This window comes from Anopheles maculipalpis, chromosome 2RL (assembly GCF_943734695.1).
Source record: "Anopheles maculipalpis chromosome 2RL, idAnoMacuDA_375_x, whole genome shotgun sequence".
Lineage (NCBI taxonomy): Eukaryota > Metazoa > Arthropoda > Insecta > Diptera > Culicidae > Anopheles > Anopheles maculipalpis.
In genome coordinates, this window is record NC_064871.1 from 23,854,192 (window position 1) to 23,871,632 (window position 17,441).

The 17,441-nt window shown below is 44.9% G+C and overlaps 6 protein-coding genes across 7 annotated transcripts in view; 2 read left to right on the forward strand and 4 right to left on the reverse strand.

Annotated features, from left to right (window-relative positions):
• LOC126556783 (protein dispatched) overlaps positions 1-17,441 on the forward strand; it is a 383,943-nt gene that overhangs the window by 314,124 nt on the left and 52,378 nt on the right. The window lies entirely within an intron of this gene.
• Positions 1-17,441, reverse strand: part of LOC126557230 (band 4.1-like protein 5) — a 252,065-nt gene that overhangs the window by 196,498 nt on the left and 38,126 nt on the right. The gene's annotated exons all lie outside the window — the stretch shown is intronic.
• Positions 1-17,441, reverse strand: part of LOC126565588 (transmembrane protease serine 9-like) — a 307,009-nt gene that overhangs the window by 176,864 nt on the left and 112,704 nt on the right. The gene's annotated exons all lie outside the window — the stretch shown is intronic.
• LOC126559071 (RNA-binding protein pno1) overlaps positions 1-17,441 on the reverse strand; it is a 454,598-nt gene that overhangs the window by 165,032 nt on the left and 272,125 nt on the right. The gene's annotated exons all lie outside the window — the stretch shown is intronic.
• On the forward strand, positions 5,528-6,515 carry LOC126558912 (uncharacterized). The gene is made up of 2 exons (XM_050214998.1): positions 5,528-5,966; positions 6,208-6,515. The coding sequence occupies exons 1-2, from the start codon at positions 5,528-5,530 to the stop codon at positions 6,513-6,515; spliced, it is 747 nt and encodes a 248-aa protein (XP_050070955.1).
• Positions 9,705-11,501, reverse strand: LOC126557636 (major royal jelly protein 1). The gene is made up of 3 exons (XM_050213485.1): positions 10,666-11,501; positions 10,406-10,600; positions 9,705-10,329 (listed from the first exon to the last, which is right to left on the reverse strand). The coding sequence occupies exons 1-3, from the start codon at positions 11,499-11,501 to the stop codon at positions 9,705-9,707; spliced, it is 1,656 nt and encodes a 551-aa protein (XP_050069442.1).

A 17,441-nucleotide genomic window follows, 5' to 3' on the forward strand; every position in this document is an offset into this window, starting at 1 on the left:
AGCCCACTTCCGCGCGACCGTGTTTTTATTTTCGGTGTAGATTTTCACGTTTTTCCACCGTTTCGTTTCTCCTTTATCGAATTAGCGAAAACGATCGCCACATAAGGCATCCATCCGGATGGGATGGCCCGAAAATTTCCACCCCGTTTGGCATCCGCTGGATGCTGGACCAGTGTGGCTGAGTGTGTATGTGTGTGTGTATGTGTGTAACGGGACCGGGTTGCGTCAGAGGGAAAGCCGACATTTGCTCATGTTTTCGCCCCAGCGCGCGTTAATTGCCCATGATCACGGTCACGGCGTTTCGGTCTGTTATCGGTTTAATTTTTATAGGTGAGCCCCCGGAGCCCAACAGGCCAGCCAGTCGAACGAGCGGGCCGCATGGAAAAGCAAGAAGAGGTTTCCGGGTGCCAAATTAGGGTGAAATTTTTCCACGAAAGCTTTTTCACGAAAACCCGGCGCCACCCATGGGTGCGAAAGCTCACAACATACGAGCATGCCTGGGAAGAGGAGCGTGTGTTTCTGTGTTTACTTATTTGCAATTAGGAGTATTTTGTGCCATCTGCAAAATGTAACAATCAGTGGTTCGATTTGCGATCAATAAGCGTCCATAAACGCTCGCCAATCGAAAGTGCATTCCCAGCAGCGGTCAGTAAGATGCGCAAAAGAAGAAACACCGACACACACTCCCGGCACACCCGGTCAATAAATGAATGAAACCAAATTGAACCACAATTTCGGCACATGCTCTGGAAAATGGACAGCAAACTACAGCACCACAGTAAGTGACCGTAAAGTGTCTTAATAATTGCACCTCTTTGTGGAACTGCTGTCAACGGCAAAACGGCACAAAACTGGTACATGGCTGCTCCGCCACAAAACCATGCCATCGTCTGTTGCTCTAGATTGTGCACTACATTCCAAGTGAAAAACTTCGGTCCAAAACAATCCAATCAGCTGTCGCACATCTCGCTAGGCCGTTTCGGGGAGGAAAATAGCGATACAATCTCGGATGCTTATCAATATTTAGACAACTTCAGTTCGTAACGCTTGGCGGACCGAATGCGTCGGTTAGGAAGAAACTAAAAACAAGCCAAGTTTGCCATTATTTGGGGCTGCTAATTTTGTACCGATTATTTTCCACTTTGCCATGCCGTTGTACTCGACCGTTTGTCGATGTTTTGGAAGCATTATTAATGTTTTTTTTGCTTTGTTTTTTTATGGCAATTTTAGTAATTTTTCAGACAATTTTTCCCAACAAAATAGGTCTCACTTAAGATGGAGATGTGTGAGGTTTTTCACAAGTTTTGACGCACAACCGAGAGTCGAAAGTTGGTCGATCACGGCCAACATATGTTTCTTTGGTTTGTAATACACATGTAGTTCGTCTACTTTAAGTGAAAAAATCTTGTAAATAATTGTCTGGACGCGATTCGATATCTGGTCCTGCCGAGTGAAGATCGGCGTCTTCCTGCTATTTGAAGTAACGATATTGCAAATAGAAGGCACGATAAAACCCAGATATAAATTTAAGAAAAACATAATTTTAAATATTTTTTTATCTACTTAAAATTCTCATAGTAACATTATGGAAAATAAAATAAGCTGCACAATAGAACGCAGTAAAAATTATTTGAAAAAAAAAAAAACAAATCGTCGCAAAGCGCCATCACAAGTTATGTACAATTATACCAGCAAGATAATAATCAAACTCGTTCAGCACAAAACAAGATATTCTTCTCCACTAAATCATCTCCTAAAAATCGAAAGTGGAAGCTTTCCAACATGCAAACATACGGTAATTGACATCAGTCAACGGGACTCGAGCTGAACTATCCTCTAACTAGACTGGATCTACCTGTTTTCCCTAACCACTTCCCTACCCGCACACACACACACACAAACTACCCAATCTCAACTCCAACACCAGCCTCTCTTACCAGCAGATTTCTTCCAAAAATCCCACTTCACAGTGCTTCCAGACCCCAGTGATTGCGCAGCGAGTATGGAACCGAAATTTATTATTCCTGCTCATAGCTTGGCAGGAACTTTCCACCACACACGGGAATACAGTTCGCTAGCGTCCGAGACGTCGCTAGAGCAACGGGTACGGCAGGGTCCAAGATTAGGCGAGAAAGATTATTGCTCTTCGCGCACACTTAAACCAGCGTCGCGATGCGATCGCGCGGGGTGAAAGTAAATCTAATAAAATTGTAATTGTTAATTTCAAGTGACGGTCCCCCGGACGACGTGTGCGATTGTACCCGTCCGTTTCCACACCACCAGCAAACCGACGGAGTGAACGGAGTGGTGAATGCTTTGGTGTAAACGGACAAATAGACGCATCCTTTGGAGGAACGTTTGCAGCGTACCCTAACGGTAGGTGTGCAATGATTAAATTTTATGCGTCCTAAGGTTGTCCCTTTTAGGGTTCATAAATTATTGATGAGTAGCCAATGGGTGAGTGAGAGAGGACTTGCGGAAAATACGGATTTAATAATATCACCAACCAAACCAATCGCAGTCCGCAGATGAAAGTATTATTGGTAAAAGTGTCGTCACGGTTGAGGAATGGACTGCGTGAGAGATTATTCCGGAAGTTGAACACGTGGCTACGATTTTAATTTAATCAACAAGATTATAATGATCACGATATGCTTGTTTGAACACGCTTTCCTGTTAGTGACAAGTATATTAAGTCGGAAAACAATAAAAACAATATAAAATAATGATAATAAAAACAAGTCTTAAAAATACATAATCATAATTTTACACTGATCAAGTTATACGATCTGCTGGTTCTTACACATCGAAGTATTATATTAATGATGCTATGAATTATAGCTTAATTAATATAGTTTCTTCTTGGCTTAATGACCTCTAAGGTCAGGCCGTTAACTAGCTTACTAAACTTGCTGATAACAACGAATTTGGTTAGTCAGTCCTCCTGCCGTTTAAAGACCGACGCCACTATCGCCTACACCCCCAAAAAAATATAAATATTGTTTTGTACTCTCCATCCTTTTCCTTCTGTGGGACTACAATCTCTTAACGTTTTGGTCGGCCATTTCCAGCTTCCTTAAGCTGATTGTTCAAGTAGTCCGCAGTTGCTATACTAAAGATAAATAAACAGGGTGCGTTTCAGTGGTGGAGGTGGAGCCGATTTCGATGCGGCAGGATCGGGGTTCAAATCCCTTCCGGACAGTTTCCCCATTATGAGGACTAACTATCCAACAGGGCGATATAACGATAACATGTCTACTAAGCAATGCTCATAACTCAACATAACTCATTAGCTTATTAAGTTAAGGAAAAATAAAATAAACATTTAAAATATTAAATTCTATGTTAGTATAGCCATCTCTTCAAAAAAAAAAATCTTTCGAAAAATGTGAAAATTTTTCCTCAAACTAATGTCAATATAATTGATAAATAACCCCACTGATTCGGTCCAGGACCGTGGCTTCAAAAGTAATATAGCGTGGTTCTTACAATTAACCCATAAATAATCATGCATGTGTAGGCTAAAATGTGAAACGAACGATAGCTGGGCTTTAACGGCCCCAAAACTTCGATACGAGCGCAACTAGATCTGTTTTAGAAATTGTTCGCGCTACATTCAATTAGATCCACGATCTCACTATCAATTATCGTACCTTATCCAAAGCTGTGGCTATGGAAGGGCCAGCCAGCCAGCTAGCGAAGGAAAGCTATTCGAAACACCCCGAAAACCGCGATCGTGCAATTCCGTTTTCTTGCCCGTTCATTAAGCACTAACAAACAGGTTCATTACTTTGACCTACCGAAAAACGCATTAAATACGTCGCGGTTAAGCTGCCGTCATACCCATAAAGCCCCAAGCGCTTCCCTGGAAGGCGTCCCGCTTCACCCGAACGAAACACTGCACCGCACTTGTGTGTGACTTTCTTTGTCTAATAAAATGAAAATAAACACATGCGCCTCACATAGTTTCCCGCCCATATTAGTGTATGTTCCGTATGTTCCCAGCGCAAAAAAAAAAAATCTAAAACGAAAAAAAGCGATAGCGTTGAGGTCACAAAATTCATTACTTCCCTTGGGAGCCCTCGAATGAAAAGTAGGCGAGCAAAGTTACTTGCGCAGTGGAAATGGGGAGAAAAAAAAAATTAACGGCAAGAGAAGGACGTCGAACTGCCACCTATGAGAAACGGTTAGAGCAAAACAGTAAAAAAAAAGCGTCTAAAACTATGGCAAGCATCTCATCTCATACGAGTGTACTTTTATGATACCGTCAAATGAAGAGACGTACACTCCAACACCGGCAGGTTTCCATTTCTAGCGGCAAAATCCCCAGCGGTCATGCGAAAATAAATCACAACCATTTGCCACAACCGGTGAAAAGTTAAATATTAATTATTCATCTTCAGTGGCACGTGATGGGGGTTTGCAGGAGGCTGGTCTTATGTCAAGTATCAATGTTTTCCACTTGCTCGCCGAACGTGCAAATCGTGAACTTACATGAGTCATTCTTGGACACCAGTCACAACAACAAAAAAACATAAACACATTCCACATCGAAAGGGAAAAGTCATTCCACGACACAACTTCCCATTACTCTCGTACCGCCGCTCATTACCTGTACCCGGGTCTTGGTGCAAAAAAAAAAACTGAGGAAATGGTCGCTAATGCCCCCTGGGAGGCCATAAAGATATGTATATGCAAAGTGCGCAGAAACAAACGATCGTATGCGATCACACGCGCGCCTGCACAAGTAGCGACACACAGACAGGCAAACATTTCAAAGTCAAGTTCTCCCTTTCCCTGACAACCGACCCCCAAATGTCCCATCCCGAAAGGTTACCCCGAAAAGGAACAAAGTTTATGCTGCAGAAGCATACTGCAACGTTTGATGGTGGTGAGCAATGGAAAAGAGAGTGTGTTCCAGTGCCTAACCGTTCCGGAGGCTACCAAAACCCCGTCGTATGAAAATCCTCCAAGAATAGCGGGCTAAGACGAAAACTTCCCCAAGTGTACCGTCGTATGTTTCCCATCGTGGAAAGCGAAACTCACTCCTCCCATTCGTCCTCTGCCCGGCTGCCGTTAAAGCGAAACGGAAGACCGTGCCCGGTTGCCCGCGATTCGGTTCCCGCTTCCGCCCGTACGGCGCATACGAGAAAAGCGCGAAAAGGTCCGGCCGCTTCGCGCGCCACGGTTCGCCACCGAGATTGAACTTTTGCGCCAAACGGTACGAGAGTGAGAAAGATCTTTCTCCCGCCGCTGGCTTTCCTTTCTTGCTCAGCGCGGGAACTTACGGTTCGCGCGGGAAAAAGCTCACCGCTGGTTGGCGTGTGTATAAATATGACGTTTCCCTAGCAGTACAGCATCAGTGATCTAGCAACCGACGATCGAGTCACGTTCCGCGAGCAGCAAAACGCCAAATCGTGTGTCGCAGGACATTTCTTCCGTGCCGTGTGTGATCGTGCTTTTTTGTGATCGTGTGTGGTTTTTTTGTGCACCGGTGCACCGTGTGTTGGCGATAAAGTGTGGAAAAATGAATCCCGTTGTGCTACGTACCGTCTTTGCTGTGGTGCTGGTTGGTGTCGTTGCGGTCAGTGCCGCCACCGAGGACTATCAGAGCCAGAGTTTGCGGGCTGTCGTGCGGGTGTACGATGAGTGCTCCAAAGCCGAAACTGGATTCAGTCCGTGTCTGAAGAAGCGCGCCATCACCTTTATCGATCGTCTGTCCCGTGTCGATGCTCTGGCGCTTGGTGATCTCAAGATTGTACGCAACGAGCGAGCAGCAGCTGAACCGAGCAAACCACTGACGGAAGCTGAGTTGGAGCAGAGCCTCCCACGTGGACTGGAGGCACGTGATGAAGCGCTTACGAACATGCTGCTCGAGAAGGTGGCCGGAATCTTTAGCAGCCGCACGGTGCAGGTTACACTGCCGAAACTGTCCAGCGAAGAGCTCGGCCGTGGTTTAGAGGAAGGTGAGAGCCGTTTTGGGAATAGGGAATAGTGTAGGAAAAAGTGTGCAGCAATGGTTGGCCGTGAAAAGCACGTCTTTGAAACTCTTTTGGATCGGAATTCTGGTTAAGAGCGTTGAAGCCTAAGACTTAGTACCACAAATTGACACTTAACTTCAAATAGGCGACATTACCACACGACAAACCTTACTCATCTTTGTTTCCCCTTTCGCATGTGTCCATGTGTCATCCTTCTCGTTTGCAGGCCGTGGTAAGATGAAGAAGATGATGAGCATGATGATCATGGGCTTCATGATGAAGATGGCCGCCATGGTGCCGGTCGCGATCGCCGGTCTGTATCTGCTTGCTGGTAAGGCGCTGATCGTGTCCAAGATTGCACTCCTGCTGGCCGGTATCATCGGGCTGAAGAAGCTGGTCGCCAGCAAGCAGCAGCACGGTAGCGGTTGGTCGAGCGGTGGCTCCGGACACGGTGGTTGGGATCGACGATCGGCCGATGCTGCTGCCGCCGCCCAGAACATGGCCTACAGTGCGTACGCCAAGAACCAGGCGTAAAACATCGCAGTCCTTCATCCGTTTCATTCTCATCATCACCAAATCACCAATTCTTTACCGCTGAACAAAAGTCCTTCGTCCTGTTTCCCCATCGTCATCGAACCAGCGTGACAGCAAGAACCATCTAGAGATCATATTTATTTATTTATTTAAGTTATTTAAATTATTTAACGTTGCTCGTCCACCTGTTCACCCACACAAACACTAACACGACCCAATGGAAAAATTGGGGTTTTCCTTTCTGCTATGCAAATGACCCTACTCTATCATGCTAGCATAACTTTTCTCGTATGTGTACAATTGAGGCTTTCTTTCCCCCTATGTGACACTTTGCTTCTGCGGAACAAAAATGGCACTCAATCTGCATACAATCGTCTCTTACCTGCTTCCCACACTGCTTCAATTCTATCAATCGCCTATCAAACAATTGACCCTTCTGCTGTACTTTCTCTCACTCCTGAACTCTTACCCCGTCCGAGGGAGACTCGCCCTTAAAGTTTTCATCGCGCCCTTTTTTTCGCTTTTCTATCGCCTTTTCTCACCTTCTAGTCTTTGCCGCATATCGGCGTCGACAAGCTCACTGCCACACGATTTCAATCGCTTTATTCAATTGTTTCGCGTATTTTCACGCTCGCGCCCATTCCTCCGCATGTCTTCTGCCGTGGTGTATCGTGCATTCTCACCACGCCCGTACCCCTTTGTTTCCCTCCATTCGTCCCTGACTTTCACTTCACATGCCTATATCGAGTGTGCGATTTTTCCGACCCAGCACTACTCACACAATTTTCTCCAATTTTCCGAACCATTGTCAATTTGCAAAGAACGGTAGAAGGAAGCACAGGTGAGTGGATGGAGGGGATAGGCTCCAACTGCAACACGAACCAACAACGTGGCTCTCGGGGCGGCGGCAACAAGTAGGACAACAGCTTCGGTGCGCACATTATACGGCAAGCAAATGATACAGAAGATGCAGTTGTTATGTTTTATGCGCCAAGTTTACTGCACGACGACAACAACAACGAGACACACAGACACAAACAAATTTTTAGACAGCCGCCGCCCGAGTTTCCCGAAATGATTGTTTTGTCTTTTGCAAGCAAGCAAACAAACAAAAAAGAAAACAACACAGAAAAACGGAACATCGAAACAACACAACAACAGTATCATAGACCTAGAAGCATTAAGAGATGAACCGAAAATGCGGACAGTAAACAAGATTGTTTTTACACGATGCATCAGCAGTAGAGGAAGAAGCAAGGAGAACTTGAAATCACAGAAATGCAACCAAACAGAGTCAAATCAATTACGAACACGCGTACTGTTTTGTGTTTTTATTTTTCCCACTCATTCGTTTGTTTCGCTTTTCACCGGTTTTACAGCACAATTTAAAAATTTTTGATTTTCCGAAAATTAAAAATAACCGAAAGAAATTGTCTACGCATTCACCGCCCAGTTTGTCGCGGATGCATTGGCCCCATATGCATGTGGAGCGAAAGAAAAGCTATTCCTAGCTCCCACATGCCCCAAATCGCCAAAGAAAGTGCTGCACAAATCAGGCTCATCTGCCAACATAAAGGTCGTTGAACGGAAGTGAATACCTGATGTGTGCATGAGGAGCCCGATACACAGAACCCTCTTCGCCATGCAAGTTATTTCTTACTGTTCGATTGGAAAACTGCTTTACCTCCCAGATGACCTCTGACGCGCGGGAAAACTGAGCATTAATTTGCAAAAGATTGAGAAGCTTGCACCTCCGTGAGCTAAGCCTACGAAGCAAGACAGATAGATCTTCATCATTCACCACATCCAGCATAGATTAAGCGGTACGATGGCGATCGATGATGCTAACATACATTTTCCGGTAGAAGTGAAAAAGCTACTTCACCTTCTCATCCCGCAGGTTCGCACATTAAATTTGTATTGAATTCTGCGCATCGATTGGATTGGTGAATCTCCGTTTCTCTGCTAAGAGGAGGATTAAATCGTGCGTAGCTAAAGGCTAGATCGTTACGCGAACGGGTGTGCAAGCGTAATCACATGCGCTAGCTCCCGTACGCCCAGAACGTAGCAAATTATCACGCGCGCAACGGTCGGCTAACTGCTCCAAAACTGACACACGGTGCCTGCTTTCGGCTCAATGCTAACTGGGTCAGTAATCAAGCGAGCTAACTAGGTGCTGCTATGGATAGTATCTTTAACGGATGATTAGAGATTAGCTACGCGATACCTTCCTCACATATGGAACAATTTAAAACGGTCTTTTAAACCGTTTGATTGATGCATTGGCGAGGTGAGATTCCGAATATTCTGGTCGATCAAAGATGTTTGGAATTTTTGGACGATTAAAACTTAGAAAGATGCTAGTTTCATTACATATGTTATATGTCTTTTTTGAGGTAAGGCGTATCAATCAATCGCTCTTAACTCTTACACAGAAACTCTTTTTTTAGAGATATTAATTTATTTTGTTTGGTTTGCTTATTGAATTATAAAAATTTCTAGTTGATTTGATATTTGTGTTTTACATTTTTCACGCAACAATTAAAACCTTTTTCGAAAATGTACACATAATCACGCGCCTAAATGTATGCAATTCCCATAGCAACCAGCATAAAACTCTCATACTACAATTAAAAATGCACTGTTATACGGCGATTGACTTATGTTTTTCTTATGTTTAATGTTTTTCAAATGATGTTTCTCCATCGTAAAAAAAAAACTTTTACATAACATGTTTTGGTTATGTAAACAATTTTAAATCACGTAACAATAAATAGGATTCGGGAATGGAACACAGAGCAATACCGCAAAAATACAAAAATAAAAGACACTATTCGTACTGAGGAATGGAATGATGATTTGCTTTATTTTGCAGAGCTTCGCTTTTCTTTAAATACAATTTACAGAGCTGTTGTTATCTTACTTAACGATGAGTATTATTGCTCTTCCTCTCACAGGAACCTTAACATCAATTATAGGCAGTGTTACTGTTTCAATGGCGCTGTCTGTTTGTTTTGCTTACAAATCCCATCATCGTTGGGCTTGCAAACGCCTCCGCTAGCTAGCCGTTTGCTACCACCGGGTTTATGAATCACTATTGCAGTTAAATCTCTTTCTGTGTCTAACGTCTTCTACTGCACTTATGTACAAACTTCGATCAACTCGATCGATCACCACCGACTGGTATGCTCAGTGTACAGCCGTGGCATTTACCGATAAGCTCTTCCGATACCGCAACAGGTTCAGATCGTTGAAGTTCTGATTAATCTTCGGTATGAAAATCGGTGCTCCGTTTGCACCGTACTGTGGCCGTGAACCGATAGACGGAGGGAATGATTTTTCACCGTTGTTTAGCGAAAAGAACGGTTGCGATGGTTTTCCCTGTCCAAGGATGGTGCTGTGCCCAAACGATGACTGCTTGGTAAACAGGCCGTGATGACCGAAGGGCATGTTTTGCGGATTAAACACGCTCACCGGTGTGGAGGTCGTAGCGGCCGGAGGCAAGGCAATGCTCTGTCCCGGTGGCAGTGGTTTGTACGGCACTGGTAGTACGACGGATGGATGATAGTAAGCATTTCCGTGCAGCGTATCGTAGGGAATCGTTGGTCGCAAGTGGTTTTGTGTGGCGAGTTGACCGCTGGGAATGACCACTCCATCGATGCGTAGGATGCGCGTGTTGAACTCGTTGGCGTCGAGGTTTTTCAGGAAGAACCGATGGAACTTGGATGTGAGCACGTAGAGAGCCGTACCGTCGCGGTCTGGGGTACGAAGATCAGCAGCAAACTGGATTTTCTCTTGGTCTTGCGCAAGGATCCTGTAGGAATTGATCATACAAAGATACAATTAGTAACGGTTTTTTTAGATTTTTTTTCAAGATTATTGCAACTTACTGATGCTCGTTTGTTCGTGGGTTCCAAGATGCGACGGCTGTTTCAGACAATGGTGAGTAGAAGATGGTACCACCACGAGGAGACGCACCTAGACCAATACCTTGGGAGGACTTGCGTCCAACCAACTTCACAGGCAGATCCTTTCCGAACGGCAATGGTCCAGCACGAAGTGCAGCCGTGGTCACGGAGAAAATGCTGCACGAAAAAGAAACAACCGTTAGAAATTGTTTTTAGCTACGTCCATCGTACAAGTATCTTACCGATCAGTCGCCAATGGCTGGAAGTACACGATGCCTGCTTCCATGTCGAACGCTAACCCCACGATACCATCCATCAACGTGAACCGATGCTCAAGAATAGACGACTCGGCAAAGTCCGGATCGGGATACATAGCCGGATGGCTGACGCGCCAGGTCAGATCTTTACCGCTGTCGTACACCACTATGCCCGGCGCAACCGTGTCCGTAATGTACACGAACACATCGTCACAATTGTTCTCCGGTCGGGATGTGGTTTCGTCCACGATCAAGTTAGTGTAGAGCGATTCACGGCGCACCACCTCTGGCGGAAAGTCAATACGACGCACCACCTGATCGGTGTGCAGATCGTACACGAGGATTTTCGGTGGGCAGGTCACCTCAAAATCTTCGAGCGAACGGGACACTCCAGCGTCTAGTGCCCACAGTCGGTTGCAGGAATCGATACGTAACCGGTACACCGACACCAGCCCAATGTCGGAGCAGTTGTACTCCTTCGTGGCGGCACGGTGGTGCGTCCAGTCCGGGTAAGCCTGCAGCACGGGTGAGTCACCGTTGGTGCCACGCGGAATGCTCGACACCGTTGCCGGTACGCCCGAGAAAAGGCGCGGTGTTGCAATAAAGATTCGATCGTACCCCACCTCCAGACCGGTGGCAACGACATTTTCCGGGTTGTAGAACTCCTTGCTGGCGGCCGGGTAGTCCCACGGGAAGTTGTAGTTGAGCAGGTTCCACTGCTTGACGACCTCCATCTTGTGCGAACCGTCGGCCCGGCAGGGAGCGTATGCGAACAGTGCGCCACTGCACAGCAGCGCCAGTAAACAGTTCCAGTGATGCATTTTTAAACAGCTGCAAAGCGGAAAGCAATGGGAGATCGATTACATCACACCAGCGCTCCAGCCAAACGTTGAACTCGCGTGATCGGCAAGCCCGCTTCGCATGCGATCGCTACCAGTGTGCTTTGACCTGATCGATCGCCTTTGCCAAAGCAACCGTTTTTCGCATCGAACGGCAAATGGAGAATGGAAAATGAGGGGAAAGGCTCAGCCAAACTCGATAAACGCTAAATGTCAACGGATTCGATAGCGAAAATAGTGACAAAAACAGGCTCAACTATCAGTTTACTTTCAGTGTTGCATCATTTTTATCCATAATTGCTTCCATTTGCGAATAAAACTGTTCCAATTTTTAGCAAAAAAAATCGGTAAAAATGTTCATTTTATCTACATTTAATCCGCGAATTGGGTTCGCAGTAGCCTCATCTTCAATGAATTATTTATAGATTGCGCCGAAAATTGAGTTAAATATTTGGTTACTCAATTCACTTATATGACTTATTCGGATAATATTTCACCATGTTTGGCAACAATCACTAATGCAATGTTGTGTCAAAAAAGCTACTCCAATGTGTTATTTATGTACAACCTCCCAACTAACGGTTAAACCATTGGTGGCTGTTGACAATTGGCAGGTTCGTGTACGCAAAAGGTTAAGTGAAGGCAACAGATGCCATCGTGCAAATTTAGCAGCTTCTTTTTCGAAAACTCGTTGCAAAAACTCGGCCAAATCACATACGCCTACGTGCGTATTTTCGGTGGATCCGGACCCCATCCAATTAGTGCACGTTTCATTGCAGCGTCGTCCATCATCGATTTCGTCACACATATTCTCCAGTTTGGTTTTAGGAAGCGGAAAAACACGAGAAAAAAAACCTATCTTATGCAACAGAAATGTGCGATTGTATCAACGAATCAATGGAGCATAAAACAAAAACTTTGCTTGCCAAAAACAAGCTTCAGTTACAGCCTAATCAATCTCCAATCTTTATTCAATTACATCTAACGATGCGGTGAAATAAGCTGTAGCGTTGCATTGTTCTCATTGAAACACTCTCACAGGGCAATCAAATCACAAGGAAGTGCCGAACAGCAGTAACGACCACTTGAAAATGGCCAACAAGCCGGGGCAATAAGAAAATCGCACAATGTCAAACAGCAGAAAAAGATCGCGGAAACGTTAGCAAAAAACGACACGACCAAGGGTCGTCCGGCAGGCGATTAAGACGGACAGACGTAAAACACGTGAATATCCCACACACGTTTCGCTAATTAAGTCTCCAGAGACCGATCTACCCGTGGTCAATTCATGGCCAACCTAGGCCATCACTGGCGAGACCTTCTCGTCGGAGGGAATGAGAGTGAGATCACACTCGAAGACAGCCTTACAAAATCCGGATTGCACCAGGTTGAAGCATTAGGGCCGAGCCTCCACTCCAAAGCGGGGGAAAATAAAGGAACGAGCGCCACATTTCCCAACCGTGCCCCAACCACCGTAGGGGATTGCCGTGAAAAATGGACCCTAAATGACTCTATTTACACAATATGCATGTCTTTCACATTTTCTGACACATAAATCCGTGGCGCCGCCTCCAAGATTCCCATGACGATTGTCGTACAAACGTGTGTCTCACTTAGCGCGGCCCGTGTCGTTCACGGCTCACCATTGTTCGATCCAACGTGCCGGCGCGCGATGAGACGCATCGGCCCAGTTCACGCCGCTTGGAATTCGTCACACCTTTGGCGTATCGCGCACACACACACATACACACGAACTTCACATTCACACATCCAATGTCCGATCCGATCATAAGCAGAACATTATGCAAAAATGCCCATCACGACTTCGATCGTGGCTGCTTAACAATCGTTCATGATCGATTCACACTCAAGGCCGCAACGCACGCAATGTACAATCCGGAATCGCAGCATCATCGTCTGCTGTCCACCAAAAAAGGAATAGACCTCACTCGAACTACTGGAACGATTGCTCCACTAACGGGAACCTTTTTCCCCCAAGGAGAGACCCCACATTCTTTCCCCACATTGGCACATTTAGTGCACTCGAACGAGCTCCTCCACGGATCCGGCAGGCAGTTCCGAAGAAAAACGACCGCCGCTGACACAGAATGCATCGCACTGTGGTGTCTTTGATGGGCTCGCCTTGCAGGTCCCGTTCGTGTATGGCCATATGCCATCTGGACCGGTTGCACTCTGGAGCCCACCAGCTGCATCGTGTTTGCCTTCACTAGCCCTTGGTTCATGGGTGCCTTTCACTTTCGTGTTCTGGTTCTAAGGACACTTACATTGTCTTTTAAAACACTGCGGAAAGACCCGCAACAACACCAACCACTCTGGCCACCCGAATGGCCACCAACAAACAAAGCACAAGAGCGCGCGCGCGCGCCAACACACACCACAGAAAACGAGCCGCCAAGGAAAAGGAAGGTCTGCACCGATTCGCGACCGAACGGCAACTGTGAGCGTGCGCCGCTTGGCGAGGCTCTTTTGATGCGTTTTGCGACCGATCGACCGACCGATGCGCGCGTAACGAAATGGACGGGATCGCTGGCTGGATGGGCAGCGTGCGCTGGCTGCTGTGCTTCCATCCCTCTTGGGCAACGTGGTGGAACGGTTTGGTAGAAGCATTCGGGCCACAGAAAGACACACGTACACCCAAACAAAGCGGAGCAACGAAGAAATCCTTTCGCCAAACGGTTTCGTCCTTAGCGCGTGCCGGTCGGAAACTAATCGGAGACCAAAACCGTAATTTGAGAAGGTTACATTTACGCCCGTCCGTTAACAAACTAATAAAATGTCAGACACAGCTTATCGGGTCAATCTACGAACCGGTTTACAACTTTTCATTGTATCGTTTAAACCATATATTTTTTTTTTTTTTTTTGGCGAGGAAAAGGATTAATAGAATACAAGCAAACACGAAGCGTCATATATTGCGTGCAGTAGTACCATGAACTATCAATCAATTGCAATTTTTGTGTCACGGTAGATAGAAACACTATGAAACAAAAGGAAAAAATCATACAGCAATAAAATGTGCATTCTCTTTCAGTAATAAAAAAAACAGTTATTACTTAATGTTGTTTAATTCATTTATCGTCCTCTTATATCATCGAGCCAGTGAAGGAGATTCAAAAGGAGTAAAGTAGCGTGATAATGAACAATAATTCAAGTTTGACTATCTCTTTTTTAATTGCTTTTTAAGCCAGTTTCTTTACTATTTGGTTGTATTTCTATTACATCTGCTTATCTTATTAGGCTTCACCTTTAATTTATTCAATCTGTTTTATATGAAAAAAATGCTCTTTTTGCAAATTCCTGAAGACCTTATTCCTCGTTTTCCTTTCTATTTCTCTATTCTTTATATTCCATAACTCTTATTCCTTTTATAGTTATATTTACTATCTTTCACTTTTAAAAAAAACATCAACCAGCTATTCTATTTTATATTCTATGTTATAAAATCCGACCGCGGTCCGGTGTTAGAGCCTACAGCGACACTGACCTTAACAAGGCAGAACCTGGATTCAATTCCTATCCGGTCCTTTCCCCCGTAATAAGGACTGACTGAATAGTAGGTGGTCGCTGAGCCAAGAAAAAAAGTCCAAGAACTTTAATTTTAATTATTTGTTTCTTAATATGTTTTGTTATCTAAAACATCTCCAACTAAAATCAACTACATAACAAATTATATTTACTCAAATAGCAACAACACAGCACCACATCATCTAAGGTGTCAGTTCTAGTGCTTCCTTTCGCTGTACTTCAAACAATTTTGCAGCAAATTTTCCCACGAGCTTCACCTTTCCCACACCCACCGTGTTACGGGCCATTTTCTATTGGGCGATAGCTCAATTTGGGTCCATACCTTTACGGCACGCTTACCACCGACCGCCGTTCCGTTTTTGTGCTTGACATTTTGGAATCGCCTGCAGCCCCGTACAAAAAACCCGTCCAGCTTCGTGTTGAGGGTAGAGGCAAAAAAAACGGTTTAAATCACGGTAATAATTTGCTAGAAGGCACAAATTGACAGGCGCGTGGCTTACGAACTATTAGAACACTTTTTTGTGCGCGCGTGTGTCTCTCACCAAGTTCGGCACGGCCAACGTCGAAGGTGGTGTGTACAGCGTGATCAGAATACAGCCGAAATAAATAAATAAATGTTTAGCCAGTCTTTCGGTTCGTTCGTGGCCGCGTCGACAGCTGTATACTACTGCTGCAGTCCCATGGAAACGCTAGTAGGCAGTCGATCGTATGCTGATCTACGACCCGTGTACGATGTATTCACTCTCACTTACTGTCCATATTAAAATGAGTGTTTTTTTTTGCATCCCTTTGCGAAATCTTACGAAACAGGTCATGCCATGCCATCTGGTGAGACTGTCAGACTTATTTAACAACAGGCAACTTAAATGTTTTTTTTTTTCTCTGTCTGCTTCACCCACTGCATTCAAGTACTTGCACCTTGAGACGACCTTGGGTGGACGATGAAAATGCAACTTTCAGGTGATTTTGTTTTTGTTTTGTTTGGTTCCTTAATAAAATAATCATAACAAGATCACTCACACGGACCCACCACCCCTGTGCACAAAAATAGACTCACCGCCATAGTTTCGTTATGCTCTTGTTCTCTACGGCTATGAGATTTGACCTCGGTTTACCTCTGAAGGGTGTTCTTTTGCCGAAGAACACTCTTGATTTATTCTTTTGCTCAATTTAAGGAGCTTGCATGAACAGCACGACAAGCCAGCCTTCCCTCAACCAGTACCAAACATTGCGTACATACAAAACACTACCCCTTCACACTTTTATCATCATCGAACCTGTTTATGCATTTTTGGGTGGAGAGATTTTACCCTAAAAAAGTGTCCCTTGCCTTATATGCAGTTTGGCACTTGCACGGAGTGCACGGAACCGCCAGGACCGGTATTGCGGGACGTATTTATTTTATTTCTTTTTTAACGTTCGTTTTAAACTCCAACCCTATGCTGCACTCTGCCTGCCGGAATACAGCTGCTCGCCGGACTTAAACGTTGGATTGGATTATTTTACATAATACTGTGATTTCTTGACAATCGGCACAACCATGCCAGGACCGGTGCACTATGATTCGTATCGTGATCTACAACCGGACAGCCATATGCAACCCTGCATGTCAATGTTACATTGTTCGTGAAACGGTGCGTTCCTGTGCGTTCGGCATGGTGGGAGGAAAGAATTGCAACCGGGCAGTTAGCTACAGGCCATTTGCCTTCGTGATAAGTGGACGGCGGACAATTAAAGCGGCACGTATTCGATCTCGATTTTGTTGTGTTGAAACCGGGTATGCATATGACCCAACAAGCGCTGTACTACGCTTGCACTTTCATCCTACCTGGGGGCGAGGTCAATTGCATCGGAAATCCTCGTCAGAAGTACTGAAAGACTAATTGTTTATTGTTTGCCTGTCAAGATAACCGTTTGCTATGTAGACCATTTTATGTTTGTGTCTTTATGACTTAAGTGTTGCACGGTAATTGTCACCCTTGCACGAGGTTCGGGGTAAAGTCGCCAACACAACGATCAGTTTTCTGACTAATAAATAATGTGCCTAATTTGAATAGAACAATGTATCGCAATTTTCTGAATATTTAGTAACATTTGTATTGGATTGACTTCAGGCGATGAACAAATAAATGTTGCTCTTCGTTCAAACACTACATTGTAAAAATAAAAGCATCTGATACCGGCCTTAAGGAATTTAACTTGTACTCTTGGTCAAGACAATCTTAGCATTATTGGTTTGTATTTCAGCTTCAGCTCTATATAAACCTCTATGGTGAAAAGCTTTTAGTCTTGACAACAACAAAAATCTATTGTTGGTCTAGTGGTGGAGGCAACCACGCCGCCGTTACTCATATGGCAGGAGTGGAGTGCGAAATC